This window comes from Punica granatum, chromosome 6 (assembly GCF_007655135.1).
Source record: "Punica granatum isolate Tunisia-2019 chromosome 6, ASM765513v2, whole genome shotgun sequence".
Classification (NCBI taxonomy): domain Eukaryota; kingdom Viridiplantae; phylum Streptophyta; class Magnoliopsida; order Myrtales; family Lythraceae; genus Punica; species Punica granatum.
The window spans coordinates 19,475,069-19,494,770 of NC_045132.1; the positions used below are offsets into that span (position 1 = coordinate 19,475,069).

General features: G+C 36.2%; 1 protein-coding gene across 1 annotated transcript; it reads left to right on the forward strand.

The window, feature by feature from the left end:
* The first annotated feature begins 10,490 nt into the window (after positions 1-10,490).
* Positions 10,491-15,326, forward strand: LOC116211290 (TMV resistance protein N-like). Its single transcript, XM_031545606.1, has 4 exons — positions 10,491-11,274; positions 11,569-12,673; positions 12,780-13,067; positions 13,169-15,326. The coding sequence occupies exons 1-4, from the start codon at positions 10,604-10,606 to the stop codon at positions 14,924-14,926; spliced, it is 3,822 nt and encodes a 1,273-aa protein (XP_031401466.1). The 5' UTR covers positions 10,491-10,603; the 3' UTR covers positions 14,927-15,326.
* The last annotated feature ends 4,376 nt before the right edge of the window (positions 15,327-19,702 follow it).

Here is a 19,702-nt window from a genome sequence, read left to right on the forward strand (position 1 = left end):
GGTTTTCACAGGGTATTCCAGGCTGTAGTCTGCTCAAACACGAGCACGAGTGCTGGGCTTAGATCGAATCTTCCCTTTTCGTTTCTTTGGCAACAGAGTTTCCAATTCTGCTGAAGAAAAAAGTAGAGAAAGACATTCTGAAGCTGTTTTTCCTGCAAGAACATTTTCTTTAAGACATATTCCAGAGTGCATATTCAGATCTGTACCCAAAGATTGCAAATTCAAATGCAAGAAAATTCGCTTGCAGTTGCAGGAGTCTTTGGAATTTATTTAATACTAAAGAATGAAGATTATGTTATAGTGGCAAAGACTTTCATCTGCAGCTCACAATATCCAGCCTAGTGGAACTTTATTTTTCGCATGGATCAGCATGTGCAAATGCTATTAGCCAATTAGGCATAAAATATGTAATTTGATTTCCTTTGCACATTATCATTCGCAACAGATAACTTCTCTGCAAGCAAAAAGGGAACCAGAGAGTGACACTTTAGCTGCCATGGAGACAAAGCGAAAGCTAACAATGTGGGGATGATGGATGCGGCCTTGCTAATCAACGACATGGTCAGATATGGAGAGCAAGAACAAGAAGAAGCAAAAGAGGGAGGATCATACTCATATTCATAACCGTAGGAGATGAGCTTCAACTTCTTGAGATCATCAGCTGGCTTGCTGGTTGAGTAATCATATTATATTTATGGTCTTACTCGTAGCACAATTGCCATTCTCTCTTTGCTACTTCCTCTTCCTTCCTCTCTTTTCCATTTCAAGCCAACTCCTGTAGAGGCAATGCACTATTCCTTTCCGGTTAGTTTCAGGCTTATGCTGGGCTAAGTCAATCACTGCCATTGTTGATGGGTCCAGGTTCGATAATAATGAATTGATCTTTTTATACTTCATCTTGGCGGAATTTTCCATTTCCTCGAGCTAATCACTTGCAGGTCAAGAAGACGAAGTCAACCGATACATCACAATCACTAATTAGAATAAATATCATTTTGTATTATTGAATTTGAACTAAAAGGAAGCTGCCCTGTTTAAGTATGTCTAATATATAATGTCTATGAACATAGTCAAGATTCAAAAAGTGTACCAAAATGTTCTCGTCAAATATATGGAAGATACCAACAGTACACATATTATTAATCACTACTTATTCTGCAAATAGTGGTTCCTCTTCTGAACCACAACTCAATTTGTAATCAGTCAAAATCATATAATTAATCCAATTGAGGCCTTACACAAAAGTCCATGCATGAGTGCCTCTTCTCTTTTGGTGAGGGGAACATTTGAAGAAAATGAGGACATACATCACTTTTGGGGGGAAAGTGGAGGCATTTTTGGTGTGTAACTGATTTTTCAGTCGGAAATCTCAGGCTGTCATCTCATTAGATTCTAATATCGTCTCTCATTATTTTCACAATCATTCTTCTGACTTCACTGCATCATCAAAAGTGATGGTTTACATTTTGTTTTTTCGGTAGAGGATTTACATTTTCAACTGTTGTATTTTCCTCGATAATTATCTTATATTGGGTCTCCTGCAGTATTGACGACAAATATTTAATGTATTTCTTAAATAATTATTTCTATATATACGATTACCATATTGCGCTATGATGTCTTGTGTATTTCTTCTAATAGTACTCAAGAAAGACATTTCGTATTTATCTATGATTATATTATTTAGGGAAAAAGCCATTTTTTTGGTCCTCAATCTTTACTTAATTACCATTGCACATTTATAGTTAACCTTTTCTTTAGTTCTTTCTTGTCCTTAACATTACATTTCTTATTTGCTTTGATCCTTCCGTTCACTTTATGTTTAAAAATTAATTTTCCTTCTAAAAATTATCTATAAAAAATAATTTTATTAACGACGATGAAAAATTTAAACAAAATAAAAAGAATGAAGGCAGTTATGGGAGATCGAACAGGAGGGGGGGAGCATCACCGGCAACAAATCCTAACCATCTGAGGTTGCTAGCGGCCCCAAAGGTCACCGGGATCTTAGAGGGGGGGACCTTAGAGGGGGAGGGTTGGCTGCCGACTTGGCTCCAACAGCCCCCTCCCCTCTCTCGGATCCCATGTTCCGTCTTTTTTATGTTTCTTTTATATTTTTGATAGGGAAAATAGCCATATATAGCACGATTTTTACCTTATTTTCACTTCCTAACACGTTTTTAAAAGTTGTCACAATTTAGCACGAATCACTATTTTATTCCCGGATCTAGCACACCGTTAAACTCCGTCTAAAAACCGTTAAACTCCTTCTTCTTCCTCCTCCTCCTCCTCCTCTTTCACGACTCTGCTTCACACGCCCTCCCTACAAACTCCATCTGATCACGCGTCAATCACCATCATCAACAATCTTCTCTTTTTCTTCTTCTTCTTCCTCCCTGCAAGTCCGGGACTGGCAATGAACGCCCACTCCTTAAACAGACCTGCAACAACCAACCTACTCTTCTTCCTCTTCTCCTTTTCCTTTGCAAGCTGACCCGCCTACTCCTGGCTGCACTGCAACGTCACCGTGACTATCCTTTGCTCCTCAGCTCTGATCACTCCATAAACAGAAAATTCCCTCGCGGTTGCGGGAGTCTTTGGGATTTAATTTAATACTAAATATTATGTTTTTGTAGTATAGACTTTTATCTGCAGCTCACAATATCCAGCCTAATGGAACTTTATTTTTCGCATGCATCAGCATGTGCAAACTTGAATGCTATTAGCCAATTAGGCATAAAATATGTAATTCGATCTCCTTTGCACGTTATCATTCACAAGGGATACCTTCTCTGCTAACAATGTGGGGATGATGGATGTTACCTTGCTGATCACGGACATGGTCAGGTATGGAGAGCAAGAACAAGAAGAAGAAGCAAAATAGGGAGGATCATACTCATATTCATAACCGTAGGAGATGAGCTTCAACTTCTTGAGATCATCAGCTGGCCGGCCGGTTGAGTAATCATATTATATTTATGGTCTTACTCGTATCACAATTGCCGTTGTCTCTCTTTGCTACACCCTCTTCCTTCCTCTCTGTTATCACAATTCCGCTTAGTTTCAGGCTTATGCTGGGCTAAGTCAATCACCGCTACTGTTGATGGGTCCAGATTCGATAATAATGAATTGATCTTTTTATACTTCATCTTGGCGGAATTTTCCATTTTCTCGAGCTAATCACTTGCAGATCAAGAAGACGAAGTCAACCGATCCATCACAATCACTACTTAGAATTAGTATTGTTTTGTATTCATGAATTTGAACTAGAAGGAAGCTGCCCCGTGTAAGTATGTCTAATATATAATGTTTATGAACATAGTGATGATTCAAAAAATGAACCAAAATGTTCTCGTCAAATATTTGGAAGATACCAACAGTACACATATATTATTAATCACTACTTATTCTGCATATAGAGGTTCGTCTTCCGAACCACAACTCAATTTTTAATCAGTCAAAATCATATAATTAATCCAATTGAGGCCTTACACAACGGTCCATGCATGATTGCCTCTTCTCTTTTGGTGAGGGGGGCATTTGAAGAAATTAAGGACATACATCACTTTCGGGGGGAAAGAGGAGGCATTTTTGGTGTGTAACTGATTTTTCAGTCACATCTCACGTTGTCACCTCATTAGATTCTACTATCGTCTCTTATTATTTTCACAATCATTCTTCGGACTTCACTGCATCATCAAAAGTGATGATTTACATTTTGTTTTTTCGGTAGAGGATTTACATTTTCAACTGTTGTATTTTCCTCGATAATTATCTTATATTGGGTCTCCTACAATATTGTCGACAGATATATAATGTATTTCTTAAATAATTTTTTCTATATATACGATTACCATATTGCGCTATGAGGTTTTGTGTATTTCTTCTAGTAGTACTCAAGAAAGACATTTCGTATTTATCTATGATTATATTATTTAGAGACAATGGCATTTTTTTGGTCCTCAACCTTTACTTAATTACCATTTCCCTTTTATAGTTAACCTTTTCTTTAGTTCTTTCTTGTCCTTAACATTACACTTCTTATTTGCTTTGATCCTTCCGTTCACTTTATGTTTAAAAATTAATCTTCCGTCCAAAAGTTATCAATTAAAATTAATTTTTATTAAGGACAATGAAATTTTTAAAGAAAATAAAAAGAATGAAGGACAAGTTATGGGAGATTGTACAGGAGGGAGGGAGCATCACCGGCAACAAATCATGACCATCTAAGGTTGCTGGTAGCTCCAGAGGTCACCGAGAACCTCAGAGGGGGAGGGTTGGTTGCCGGCTTGGCCCCAACAGCCCCCTCTCCTCTATGGGATCTCATGTTCCATCTTTTTTTTATGTTTCTTTTATATTTTTGATATTGTCATTAATAAAATTAATTTTATTTAAAAACTTTTTGATGGAAAAGTAATTTTCTACTAGGAAACTTGACGGTGGGATAAAAGTGAACAAAATATGTCACTCTAAGGACAAAAATGAGTGGAAAAAGGCTTTAGGACAAAAATGAAAAAATAAGAAAAGATTGAGGATCAAAAGTGACCTTTTGTCTCACTACCTATAATAGTTTTAATATTACATTTTTTCTTTTTTCTTTTTTTGGTGTGTGACTAGGTATCTGGAACCCTAATGAGCCCCGACTAATCTAGTTCGGGCTGGTTTAGCCTATTGAAGAGGTAACGCTCTCCCAACATGAATTTTTTCTATTCACAAGACTCGAATCTGAAACCTTATTTAAGGGTAATAAGCATTGAACCGATTGAACCAACCCGTATTGGTTATTAGAATATTTCTTTAATAATATCACACTAAAAATATGTTTCATATATTTCTGCCTTCTCGATATGTACTAAAAGTACTTACAAATAATACTTCGTATATTGAGGAGTTAAAAGATTTTTTTATACTGATGTATCAGAAATTTTTCCTGTGTGAACTCTAGTATTCGAAAAGTCAATTATTTTCACTATTACATTATTATTTTACAATATATGTATTTACGGGCGGATTAAAAGCGGATTCATAATGGCCTCTTAATGTCCAAATGGTTTATTTAGGGATGCTCAGTTTCAGTTTAATGGTTTTTTATTCAAATCGTGATCAAACCATAAATTTGATTTCTCAAAAATTAAGAATCGTATACATATTCAAACCGTGTATTTCAGAATAAAACCAAATTACAAAAATCAATTTTTTTTATTTGGTCAATTGAGAGATGAAACGTCCTTTTGGGTTGTATTACTCGCAACTAGTAATGTGGCCCGCACATTGCACGGGCATTTATATTTTATATTTTAATTGCTATTTGTAAAATAAAACTTATGAAAATAATAGGTTAAAAAATTAAGAACTGAAATTAAAGAGTCGTCGAAAGATAAGGAGTTTTGCGGATACTCACAGTCATCGTCGTGTGAAAATATGAAAATTTCCGATTCTTATAAGAAATTAGCATAAAGGAACATCGCAACAGAGTATCAGTCAGATTACCTATTAAAAAATTTCAATTTGCTGTACAAGACGTGAAGAAAGGGTGAGACAGAGCGAGAGAGGGAGTAGTAGGCTTGGCTTGGGAGTATCGTTGCGAATATAAAAGTGCTGATATATAATTGATAAAAAATATATATTGATTTTAGAATAATTTCAAGTGTTTGAAAAAAAATAATTTGAGCTGTTGAACTTAGGATTAATATGTCAAATAAAGAATAAGAATATGAAGTTTTCAAAATGACCTACCCACTTGCTAAAGAAAATTATGCTGATAGCTCCAAAATTTAACCAAAATCAAGGTTTTAAAATATTTTATCATACACTATTTGCGCTTAAGAAAAACACTTATTAAACAAAGCCGTATGGAAGACAGAGAAGTTTTCCCTTCTCTAATCTAGTGAATCTATAATTTATAATTCATGATACATATAATAAAGTAGAATTAGAACATTTGTTATGCATTATATATATATATATATATCAATATAACTAATCAGTTTTTTTTATAATAAGTTAATCAAATTCTAATTTTGTTCTCTACAAAAAAAAACTCATATAAAAGAATCGTGAAATTTGTCTACATCAAATAAATGTATGTTCTTGTAATATAAGTTTAGTCTCTAAAATATTTTAAAAAGATATTCTACGTAGATTGTCTACTCTTATTTATGATGTAGCAATTTATGTTTTATATATATAATCTTTTATAATGTAATAATGAAGAAACGTATAAGTATTATAATTTATTCAATTTAATCTTTGTATCATAGAAAACTTAAAACATTAATAATTTTTTAAAAGAAAATTTATACGTGAGAGGTTATTCGAATATAACCTCTGTAAGTATTCATTATAATTTTCTGTAAGTATTATAATTTCCTGTAAGTATTTCTAATTTTCTAGAGATTACATATTTATAAATATGATTATATTGTAATCATTGATTAGAAGAAACTAATTTCCAAAAATATTATTATGCAGATTTGTTTGTTTATGATGATATTTATCCAAAAATTAAAACAAAGCAATTTATTTGATAACTGATTTAATTATCCAAACATGTATAACTTCCAATTGTTTGGTAAAAACTAAAAGTATATTTATTTTATTGTGTTTTTTGTACGTCAGTTTTAAAGCTTGGATTGCACATAAAATTTTATTTTTACTAAAAAATTGAAGTACGAATTTATAATTAAAAAGGAATGTTTCAACGATAATATTCATTTTTAAAAAGGCCTAATCGCCTAAAAAAGTATTAAATTTGCACTTTTTTAAAAATATAACAAGACCTTTAGAAAATAGTATAGAAACCCACGACCTTTGCATTTTTCCTAAACGTACCATGACCTTTGGAGAGTAGCATATAAAGACACAACATTTGCACTTTTTTTCTAAATATAGCACGATCTTTAGGTTTAGTTACATATTTTGCAAAATATAAATTATTTAGTCAAATTGTAACGATAACAGCTAACGTTGAGCTAATGGAGCCACGTGACGGAACATGATTGGACTAGTAGACCTCACATGATTGAACAATAACAGCTAACATGAAGTTAACGGTGCCAAGTGCCATTCGTTCAATTATATTATCACATTGTATCGTTAAACTCCTGCTAGTTGTTATCTTTATAGAAGAACCCAGATTTCAAATGAACAAATTCAAACTTGAAAATGATCTTTCTAATTCTCGAAGAATGAGGGACAAGGGGATTGATTGAGAAAGATCTCTTGTTCTTATGACGAAATAATTGACGTCGTGCTAGAATCGCAGCTCAACTTGACAGTCGTGCATTTCTGTGCTATTTTTTAAAGATCGTGATATATTTAAGAAAAATTATAACGGTCGTACATTTATATGCAACTCCGCAAAGGTCATGCTATATTTAGGAAAAAAAATACAAAGGTGGAATCTTTCTATGCTATTTTCTAAAGGTCGTGTTACATTTAGGAAAAAGTGCAAAGATCATACTTTTTTATATAATTAACCAATTAAAAAATATCTTAATAGGCTAGTTATTATCATATAATGCATGATACATGACATGCAAGGGACAATTAACTATATGATGACGAATTGCTCAAGAAGTTTATGTTGCATGTTCTCATTAAACGAACAGAGGTCTCTCGTCGCGCGATGTTTAGGAGTCTAAATTAAATACCTTTATATATATAGATAGTTAAAAGCAATTTATCTCCACCAATAATGAACAAAAAGCTAGGATGAAACTGAAAAAGTAACTAAAAATTGAGGACTAAAAGTGCTTTTCTTCTATAGTTCAACATGGTCAATAGACCACCAAGGTAGTAGCCCAACTGGTAACGAATTTCGTCTTCTAAAGAGGAGGTCAAGGGGCCAGAACTCGACTTAAACACGAAAGTGTTTGCGTTAGTAGACCCTTGTCCTCTACCCTATGGGAGCTGTTCTGATCCACTGTGCGCTTTGATGGGGTGATGGTGACCTAGGTGGGCTATGTCTTACCAAGCCCTTTACTCATTCGGGCGAATGGAACATTTCATGGCGACTGTGGAGCCTCTTTGGTCTCCAGAGAGAGTTGCTGCGCTGGTTTCCCCCTCCCGGCCTTTTATTCAGCAAAAAAAAAATTGTCAATAGGATTACTTTATCATTTTCATTAAGAATAAGGCCGCGAAGTGTTGTGTTTTGTTATGAATGGGGTAGAATGTTATTTAGCAATACTTGAAGGGAAGGGAATGCAATTCACTGTTTTTTTTTAATACAGTTTTTTGCATTATAAATTTTTATTACGTATTCTAAAATTTTCAAGAGAACAACAAAAGAATCTATAGGTATTACTTTTCATTTAGCGATATGCATATATATGAGTATATATTATTTTTTGCAGAAATAAATACACTACGTGTATGTATATTATTTAGGGAAGTCGTCACTTATATAACAGTTATCGAAAGGAATTTAGGGAACTCGTCATATATAATTGTAATATAAGAAATAAAAGATAGAAGTATGAAGTTGAGTGTCGCATCTTTTTATTCTATTTCCTTTTTTATTCTAGCTTCTGAGGTTTTTTTTTTGTCTACTTTGGTATTCGAAAGTCAAATGAGCCCCAATTAATACAATTTGAACCAGATCAAATCATTGGGAGATAAAACTCTCTCAATGAAGGATTTTCTTAATTCGTAAACTTAAACACGAGACTTTATTTAAGAAGAACCAACATCGAACCACTTGAAACAACCTTTATTGGTGATTTCTAAGTCAATTATTTTGCTTCTTTCGTATGAATAATTTATATATAGTGCAAGTATATTTATTTTCTTCCTATCCAAATTTTCTTAACAATTCTTCTTCCTTTATTATTATTGCAAATTTTAAGTGGCAATTAACTAAACATTGGCATTGATTGTTTTGGCAGAATCTTAATACAAGTCCCACTATGAGTGTTTCTTAAGTAACTAGATAATCACTTGCCCCTTGAATATGAATATCAATGTGTAATTTATCATTATGATAAGGTTTAATAGGGCTAAATTCAACAGAAGAAAGGAAAGGAAAAACGCATATGTAAACAAATAGTAAGTTTTATTAACAAATAACGAATATGAGTTGCACTAATGTTATCATTTCCCACTATATAAAGGGATTTATTAACAAATAAGCCCTTCCCATCATGGACTTATTTATTTATTTACTTACTTTTTGCTATTTTGCGAAAAAAATTTAGAGAGACTGTTTATAATTTTTTCGATTACAAAAGAGGCTCTCACGAGTACAGAAAGGGATAGATGGGAAGGGAAAATAAAGTGGCACAAGAATCCCACACATATAAATCGAATATAGAACCTCTTGATCTCAAATCAAAGGAATGTCGCTAAACCACTCTCTTTTCTCAGAAATTATTCATGGTCAAATGATGAATATTATCCTTCAATTTTTACTCTTTAATTAAAAGTAATCCTTGATTTTAATAATATTCACCAATCTTTTGATAAATAATTGAAATGCCAAATAAAAGAACAAAAGTAAAAGGGAAAGTGAAAAAGAGACAAGCTTGGTTTGGAGGTGTTATTACTAATAGAGAAGTACTGATATAAAATTGCTAAAAATAAGTGCTAATTTCAAAATAAACGAAAATATTTGGAGGAAACTAATTTAAAACTGTTGAAAGTAAAAAAATATAATTATTAATACTTAAAACATAATAAGTATAAGCAGATTTTATAAATACCTATTAAGTTGCTTGAAGAAATCACGTTTGTAACTGTAATTTCGAGCAAAACTATGATTTTAAAAACTCTCACCAAACATCAATTCTGTTTAAAATTATTTGGAAAAGAGATTATATAACATCCCACCACAATCTCAAACGAATAGTAGCGGTAGGATTCTAAAGTTAAACATGCGTTAGCCTTTTATTCACGAAGAGTTGGTCCAATCAATAAAATCTTCCCATGAAAGTAATTACAAATATTCCAAGTTGATATAACGAAATAATTCTCAACAAATTAATGAAAGAAGAACGAAAAAAATAAACCAAGAGCAAATAAAGAATTTAGGAAATAATTCTCTACAAATTAACGAAACAAGAACGGAAAAAATTAAGGTATGTCCACTTTGATATTTCTAAGTTAGTTATAAATTACATTATTAAGATTGAGTTGATATTCCATTGGCGAGACAGAAAAAGTGTATAATATTATTTTTAATTTTGTTAGATTTTCTTTTTTTTTTCTTGCTGGGAATAATTCTAAGATAGTTGTTATTATTCTTAAATGGTATTATTAATTACAGATCTAATATCGATCCATTTCAATAATCATATATCTGTAAAATAAACTATCTCACCTTCGCGATTGATTAGTTTTACTTATTTCTGAAGAAAAGCACAGATGCCGTAAAGCTTTGAGCGGCCAAAAATTAAATAAACAGATGAAAAATAACAATCTTTTATTATTATTATTATTATTATTATTAAAGTTTTATAGAGAGGGAAGAACTGACGGTTGACTTGAGACAATCACAATCAAACCTTGAATAGAGAGACAGAGACAGAGACAGAGCAGCAATTCATCAATTGAATCGCTGATTCATCTTTCAGAATCACTGAGGGAGGGAGGGCTTAACAGAAGAGCAATGGGATTTGAAGATGGTGATGGTTCTGGGCTATGGCGTTGGGCTTTACCTTTGTGCTTGACCTTTCTCTCCTTGTTTGCTTCCGTCCTGGTCTTCTCTGTTTTCCTCATCAAGAACAGAGCAAGGAGCATCCGCACTGCTTCGATTGACGCCGTTCGGGATCTCTCAATTGACTCCGGCCAGACCTCATCACTTCCCATAGTCGGCGACCAGCCGGGGTACGAGTACGAGGTTTTCCTCAGCTTCAGGGGACCCGACACTCGCAAGGGCTTCACAGACTACCTCTACAACGCCCTCATCGATGCCGGGGTGCGCTCGTTCCGGGACGACAATGATCTCCGCAAGGGGGAGGAGATCGGGCCTGAGCTCCTGGCGGCTATCAAGCAGTCGAAGGTCTCGGTGCCCATCTTCTCCAAGGATTACGCGTCCAGCAAGTGGTGCCTCAAGGAGCTAGCTCAGATGGTTGAGTGCCGGAACACGATCGGGCAGTTGATACTGCCCATTTTCTACGATGTCGTGCCGAATGAAGTCCGACACCAGACGGGGAATTATGGGAAGGCGTTTTCTCAGCACGCGAGGAGATACAATGCGGAGACTGTTCAACTCTGGAGGGACGCTCTTGCCGAGGTCGGGAAGCTGAAGGGTTGGGATTTAGAGAACACAGCTAACGGGTAATGAGTTATTTCGGATTGATTTTGCTGTCATTATTCGATTGCATCAGATAACAAAAATGGTTAGATCTCGAATGGATTTCAATCCGGAAATAATATTTATGAGTGATCAACAACGTGGTCAATTCTATACTTGCCTAATCCGATTCCGATTAAAATTTACCTTGCATATGTGAATTCTCTTGGTATTTCAGCTCCTCCGGTTCATACTGTTTTAGCTATTTTTAGTCATAGTTCTACCAATAGACCGAACGTCCTAAGCTGAACCTCGGCATAAATTTATCCAATCTGCAGTCATCAGGGCCAATTGACAAAGTTAGTGGTTGCTGAGGTTCTGAAGGAATTGAAGAAAAGGCATCTTCTTGTTACTGATAGCTTAGTTGGAACTGACGATCAGACAGAAGTCGTCATGCAGCTGTTGGAGATTGGTAAGAAAGATGTAAGAATAGTTGGGTTGTGGGGTATGGGTGGGATTGGTAAGACGACTATTGCCAAGGCCATCTATAATCAAATTCTGGATCAATTCGAAGGTTGCAGCTTCCTTAAAGATATTCGGGAGACATCATCACGGCACCGTGGTCTTGAATACTTGCAAAGTCAGCTAGTCGCTGATATCACAAGGCGCAAGCAGCAGGATTTTGCCAGTCTCGACGATGGAATCAACGAGCTCAAACGTAGGTTTCGTGACAAGAAGGTCCTAATTCTTCTTGATGATATTGATCACCGTAATCAGCTCAATGCACTAGCAAAAGAGCTCCATTGGTTCGGCCCAGGAAGCAGGATTCTTGTCACGTCAAGAAACAAGGACGTTTTACAGGTAGCTCAAGTGGATGAGAAGTGGATATATGAAGTCAAAGAAATGGACCGAGAACAAGCCCTTCAACTTTTTTGCAAGCATGCATTCAGAAACAGCTCTCCTCTAGCTGAGCTGACCGCTCTGGCTAAGGATATAGCCGGGACAACAGGAGGACTACCCTTAGCTCTTGAGGTCATAGGTTCTTTCCTATCTACAAAAAGCAAGGTGGTATGGGAATCGACATTGGACAAGTTGAGGGCAATGCCTGATGGAGAAGTCCAAGACAAGTTGAGAATCAGTTATAATGCGTTGGACTATGAAGAGAAACAAATATTCTTAGATATTGCCTGCATCTTTGTTGGAGAAGATATACAGATCGTAAAACACATGTGGAAAGATTGCAACTTCTTTCCAGATGTTGGGATCGAGGTCCTCCTTCTGATGTCTCTGGTTAAAATCGGAGATGACAACAAGCTGTGGATGCATGATCAACTCAGGGACCTTGGCAGGGAAGTTGTCCGGCGAGAAAGCTACATTGAACCTGGGAAACGGAGTAGGCTGTGGCAAAGTGAAGAAGCAAGAGTCGTGTTGGAGAAAGAAAGGGTACTAACATACTTCTGATATCAAGCTCTTGTCCTGCTTTTATATCAAAATTAATTAATTGCAAGTAGTCGTCGTTTTTACTTAAATCTAATCTATTGTGGACCAGGGATCAACAGAAGTTGAAGCGATTCGTCTCGATTTCAAAATTGTGCCAGATGACTACTCTTTTACAGATCGGCAGTTCAGAAATCTAATAAATCTGAGGTTTCTTCGGTTGGAATGTGCTGATCTGGTTGGAAATTTTCATAACCTCCTGGAAAGGTTGAGATGGCTCAGATGGCACAACTCATCATTCAAGATTACACCGACCGATTTGAATCTAGACAACCTAGTCATTCTTGATCTATCACAGACAGAAGTTGGAGATGATTGGACTGGTTGGAGCTCGGTCAAGGTCTTTTGAATTTTATCTTCTTCTTCTTTTTGTTCTTTTGTTGCTCTTTGATTAGAGTTCCGAGTTTAAGTCCGATATACATTTTATCACTTGTTTTACAGATGGCTGTGAAGCTGAAAGTTCTTCATCTCAACCATTGCAATTTCGTCACCAGAACTCCTGATTTTTCAGTGATGACCAATTTGGAGAGACTAAGCATGAACCACTGTCACAGATTAGAGTTGATCGACCCATCAATCGGGAAGCTCAAGAGTTTGATCTACCTTGACATGAGTTTCTGTTGGAACATTGAGAAGCTGCCCGATCAAATTGGCTCTTTGAAGTCATTAGAAAAGCTCATCCTGGATGGGACTCAAATACGGGATGTGCCGATCTCGAGGCATATGAAGAAGCTAGAAGTTCTGCAAGCAAAAGACTGCATTTATTTGAATCGGATTCCTGATTCCATTGGCCACACAACTTGTCTCTCGGATCTCCTGCTCGATTCCTCTAATATCATTGAACTCCCAGAGTCAATCGGGTTGCTCGGGGAACTTCGGCACTTGTCATTGAAAGGCTGTTCCTTGTTGAGGGAGATCCCAGATTCCATTGGGCAGTTGAAGTCATTGACTAAGCTTAACATATCTTCAACGAGTGTTACACGTTTACCCGATTCAGTAGGGACCCTAGAGAATTTGGAAGTGCTCGACATTCATCTCTGTGGCATACGTCGCTTCCCAAGGGCTCTGGGAAACTTGAGGAAGCTTAGCGTGATAAATGCTTCATTCTGTACAGAAATGGAGGGAGAGCCTCCATCTGAACTTGGGCAGATATCGCTTTTGAAAGTGTTGATATTAGACCATACAGAAATTACAACTCTTCCAGAATCTATTGGAAGTCTTTCCCATCTCGAGACTCTTGACTTGAAAGGATGTTCGAGTCTCCACACTCTCCCTGCACTTCCTGCTGGACTCAGCACCCTTCGAGTCAGTTGCAAGTCACGGAATCCAATCCCAAATCTCCCTGCTTTGACTAATCTGAAAGAGATGATGTTTTGGTCGTGTGATGGGCTGAGAAAGTTACCCGTGGAGATTTCCGGCCTATCCAAATTGGAGAAGCTAGAATTTCACAGAACAAGTATTAGAACCTTACCAGACGAGATTGGTGCCCTTTCTGGGCTCAAGTCACTCAACATAGCAGGTTGCTGGCTTCTCTCCCTTCCCACCCTTCCCCCGAGTCTGTATGAGCTATCAGTCGTAGAATGCAATTCATTTCGAATATTGCCTGATCTGTCGAACTTGGGGAACCTTTCAGAATTATGTCTACGTAAATGCCCCGAGCTTAAAGAGATTCGAGGCCTGGGGAATCTAGTATTCTTGGCACGTCTGGAAGTGAGTGGCTGCCCAAGAGTGACTAAACTTGATGGCATCGAGGGGCTAGAAGGTCTAAGAATCTTGGAGGTTTCATCCTGTGAGAATCTTGAGAAGCTCCCAGATTTGTCAAAGATGAAGAAGTTGTCTGAGTTAAAGGCCAATGACTGCAAAAAGCTTTCTGAAATTGAAGGCCTCGATGATCTGTGCTCCTTGAGGTACTTGGAGATCCGGTACTGCACGTCCCTAGAGATATTGCCCGACCTATCGTGCTTGAAGTTGTTGGAGAGTTTAGTGGCTGAAGGCTGCGAAATGCTGAAGGAACTTGAAGGCCTCGACGAGCTGGAAGCATTGGAAGAGCTGGATATCAGAAATTGTAAAGAGATTAAAAGGTTGCCGAACTTGTCGAAGCTGAAGTCACTAAACTGGCTGAAGATGTTGGGATGTGAAAACCTAAAGGAGATTCCGGGGCTGGAAGAGATAAACCCAATTTCAGTATCTCGATATTAATCAATATCCATAAATGAGTCCCTTTCTTTCCAGACAACGCTTGAATGTTCATCCTATCTGTTCAAGCAACTTGGCTTCTTGATGTGAGGGCGATTTCCTGTTTGATAAACACGCCAAAAATATGGTCAGTCGTAGATCCTACAAGTCCCCATTATAAGTTTTTGTTTAGTAACAGATCTGCTATGCTGCAGAAGCAAAAATATAGAATGAAGTTCTGCTTCTACATCTCCTGCGGGAACATTTCTTCAAGACAATAACTGTGAAAACAATAGTTGGGCTATTGTTGCCCTGCGAAAGAATATTTCTTCTTGTAACTTCTTTCTTGAATCAGATACTTCTGCATGTCTGCCCTTCTGCTTCCGAATCGTGCTGCTGCTGCTATATATGCAAATTCCTCTCATTGAGTTTCTCGGGAGGCTGATAAAATTAGGTGGTCTCATCTATATTTTCCTTTTTTGGATGTCTTTGGCACATCGATGCTCTGAAATCACCAGATAACATTTCAAAGTTATGTGTTTGACCTGCAGAATGTGCTTCCAGATCGGTATCGCTTCTGGGTACTTATCATTCGATAATTACCTATGCCGGAATTCACTTTTCCAATTCAATAAAATTCATAAACACTGCTATGTTTTCAAGATATTGGGATCAGGATGATAGTCCTTTGGCCTTTGGGTCAAGATTTTGCCAAAAGGCCACAAAACCTGGAAAAACAGAGGAATCGGGATGCAATTGGACCATAGTCGAGAATGAAAATCAGCGGATCTTGAAACGTTGGTTTCTCCGAACAAAAATAATTTTATTCTTCTTGGGCATAGTAGTAAAGATTTTCATATACTGTTCTAAGATCGCGCTTCATGAAATTTTCACATAATTTAGCTTATCAGATTTTCATCTACTGCTTTATACGTAGATTGGCATCTGCGGACTTGAATCGATTTAGCCAACTAGGCAAATAAAATAAAAACACACAAAAAAAGAAGGAAACAAAAACCCTCAATGGAACAATAGATTTCCTTTTTAATTGCTTTTCAGTATGTCCTCCGACCATCTACGCAGATCACAATAACAGCCCCTTGGGTAAACTGGTATTTCAGCAAGCTTCTCGCACAAGAACTGGTGTTCAATTCAAATTAAATGAAGCAAGCATATATCAGACGATTCGTTTCAAGTCTTCATGTTTTTTTTTTTTTTATGTAATTAACCCTTTTAAAAATATCTTAATAGGCTAGTTATTATCATATAATAAATTCATCATATAATGCATGGTACATGACATGCGAGGGACAATTAAACGAACAGAAGTCTCTCGCCGCATGATGTCTAGGAGTCTAAATTAAATACCTATATATATATATATATATTATAAGCAATTTAACTCCACGACATGAGTTGTTTTGCAGGCACATATATTGGGCCCCTGAAAACCTCTTAAGAAAATCCAACTGGGTAAATGAGATTCGGTCAGTCTTATATATTCTATGGACAGCTAAGTTAGGGAAAAGATTGGCTAGTCTTATATGTTCTAGATGATTGTATCTGCATGATCTACACATCAAACAGGCAATTTAGGTTAGACTAATGATCCAGTTGATAGAGCCGAGGGCCATTGTTTGTATACTTCGTGAGGGAGCCCCCTTTTCAAGGGAGCATCAAAATCAAGGCCACTCAATCTACTACTTGCCACTCGGATGCTTTACATGTGGTAAGGTTAATTTTGTGACTTTAAAGTATATTCAGAAATTCATGCTATGTTTGTTCTCACGGTTCTTGGTAACCCTGAGTAGCTACACATATTTCTAATGTTGTTACGAATTAACTAAGTGAATTTTTTTTTTTAGGTAGATAACTGAGTGAATTTTAAGACCTTGGAGGTTGCTAATAATTGTTCCTTTATGTTTTATTCTAATGATGTGCCTACCAAGTTTTGATCACGGTAAACTTACTTTTATAAAAAAAAATCTTTAAAAAATAGTTGATTGATCGTTTTTTTTACTTTATTGACTGTGTGCTGGTCGTACCTTATATTTTAGCCGAAACCTTGTTTTCTTCTCTCTCGTGTTAGCTCTTTACTCATCGAAGTATTTGAACATATCCAATTATTGTCATTGAAGTCTGATCATGCTTGTGTTATAGTAGACTTATTTGTTTCATAACTCTGTGCTCTTCAATTTCATGTTTTTGTAGCTTATCTGCAGAACTCTATTCTTCTCTCTCTCTCTCTCTCTCTCTTTTTTTTTTTAAAGAAAATGATGTTTACTTATATGTATTACGACTTTTAGAAAAGGATGTTTACTCATATGTATAACTACTTTTCCTCTTTTAAAAAAAATAATAATAATTGAGGGAAAGACGGAGCAGCCCTCCGATGTGCAAAAGCGATATCATTGAATAATAAGGCTCAGGAGTCCATTCCAACATGTTGCAAGTCCCGTTCTACATGTGATATTATGCTACAGCTACTTATTCCAGGTTTCTCTCTCGCATCAAGTTCAATCGTTTCATTCTCATGCCTTGGAACGGAATTGACATCATTGTTGATGATTTTCCAACAGCCTCGTGAGATTTTTAAAGAGCTTCTTGTGGCTATGCCTTACTAAGATTTTGTTTAATTTCTGTACGGGATTTGCCACAACTTATTTGCAAATGCAAGAGGTTGCAATTCAATTATTACATCATGAAGACGGGGTATTCGTAGTTTGAAGATAACACTCAATATCTTCATACACATTGTAATTCATTTGAACGGCTTCAGAGAAGGTGGCTCCAAGTTCTTCTCTGGATCTGGCATCGTCAACTTTTGGGACAAGCTTGGCAGAAAGCTCTCGGAGAGGTCACCTTTTCCTCCTTCCTCTCCTATTGGAAATATTAAATTATATATAGAATAGATGTAGGAAGCTTATACAGTCACTATCTTCCTCACCTCTCATGTTAGAAAGATTAGATCAGCTCCAGATTATATGTGGGGAATCTAAACAATCACAGCTTATTTTTCCCTCAAACAAGGAATTTTAGCCTCTGTATATTGACGACCTTTACTAAATGTAATCCAAGCAAACATATATATGAAAGCAAGAAAGTGAACATCATGGGTCTATCTGAGAAATATTGGATGGAGTACTGACTGCTGCATGAAATCACCTAAGAGAACTCATGGTAGGGGAATTAGGGACTATGAGTTAAGTGTTGGGTTTGCTTTATACACACAATAGCTACTTGTAATCTTAATTATCCCATTGACTTCAATTGTTTAATCGTTGATTCCACCAGATCAGCGGTCTAGGCATCCCTTTTTATATCCCGCTGGATCAACGGTTTAGGCGTCCCTTTTTGTATTCCACCGGATCAGCGGTCCCATGACTATACAAAATAACATCACCACACCGCAATTAACTAAACTTATTTACAGTAAACCATCAAGATCCTCATACCCTTTGTACTCGACTTATCTCATTCAAACTAGCATTAATATAATTAATTTAAAATTTAGCCTCATTCTGCAGTGGAATAAAAATACTCACAGTAACATCAAACAAGTTCTATCATATAACTATCAATCTCTCACCCAACAAATCGATGGCCATATTCTCAATAGTAAAATATCATAATATTTTTCCCAAATTAACTCATATAGTTATGCATATATATATATATATATATATATATATATATATATCATTTCACAATGGAATAAAGTACTTACTGAATATCCAAAATGGTTCATCAAACTTGACTTTCAGGATGACAATATCGGTGTCATCAGCCCCTATCAATCAAGTACAAATTCAGATTTTTAGGTACACAATATCAGTACAAACATTCATACTTTTCGATATGGTTCTTATCTTAATTTGAGATGTTCATCCCCTAATCTAATTTAAATCCTCCATTCTGCCCTCTACTTCCCTTTTCGCTACATGAAATGACACAATCCAAATCATTACCAAAATCTTCTTCTTCCTCAAACATGTACACTACCTATTCCTCTAAAAGAAATGGCACCCGAGTACGTAAGGCAACTCATAGCACAAAATATATAATATATATGTAATTATATGTGTTAATGAACATTTACCAAACTCCTAGAACGAGGCAACTTAAAACTCCTTTGGTCATTTAAGCATAAGTCACAAAAATAAAAATAAAAAAACACCGAATCAGTTACTAGAGGAGCGGTAACCAAATAAGAAAAGGAAGTTCTAATTTACGAACTAATAGAGCAGTTGAAGAACAAAAGGAAAAACAAATCCAACTATAAACCCCATATAATTAGCTTCCCTTGTTCATTAGGCTACGACTCAAGAACCGTAACTAACTACAACCTTGAACTTTGTCAATCCAATATTTTACCTTATCACAACCTCAATTTATCACAAGAAATACATATAGGCAAAGCAAAGCTTAAACAGTATAAATAATACAATCAATCTCACATACCTAAGCATATCAGTTAATTTACCCAATTATAAGCTTAACCTCTTCCTCTCAGGTGCACCGCCATTCCCCTTGCTCATTCTGCTCTCAATCTGCTAGAACCCGCCTCCCTCTTTGCTTGGTTATCCAGTCACTAACCTACTGCCGCTCTCACATCCTCCTCTCTGCCCTTCCTTTCTTCTTCTTCCACTGGCTCCTTCTCGAGCTCCCTCACCTCTACCGCTCGCTCGATCTCTCCCTCGCTCTCGTTCTCACTCTCTCTCTCTCTCCCCCTCTCTCTTTCTTTATTTTGACCAGAACCTTCCTAGCCTCTATTCAATAATAAAAAGAAAACAATTATAA

Excerpts from the sequence above, each read along its gene's own strand:
- LOC116211290 (XM_031545606.1), top strand. The coding sequence starts at position 10,604 with ATGGGATTTGAAGATGGTGATGGTTCTGGGCTATGGCGTTGGGCTTTA. Across the intron at positions 12,674-12,779 it reads TCGTGTTGGAGAAAGAAAGG|GGATCAACAGAAGTTGAAGC; the intron begins GTACTAACATAC and ends ATTGTGGACCAG. Across the intron at positions 13,068-13,168 it reads CTGGTTGGAGCTCGGTCAAG|ATGGCTGTGAAGCTGAAAGT; the intron begins GTCTTTTGAATT and ends CTTGTTTTACAG.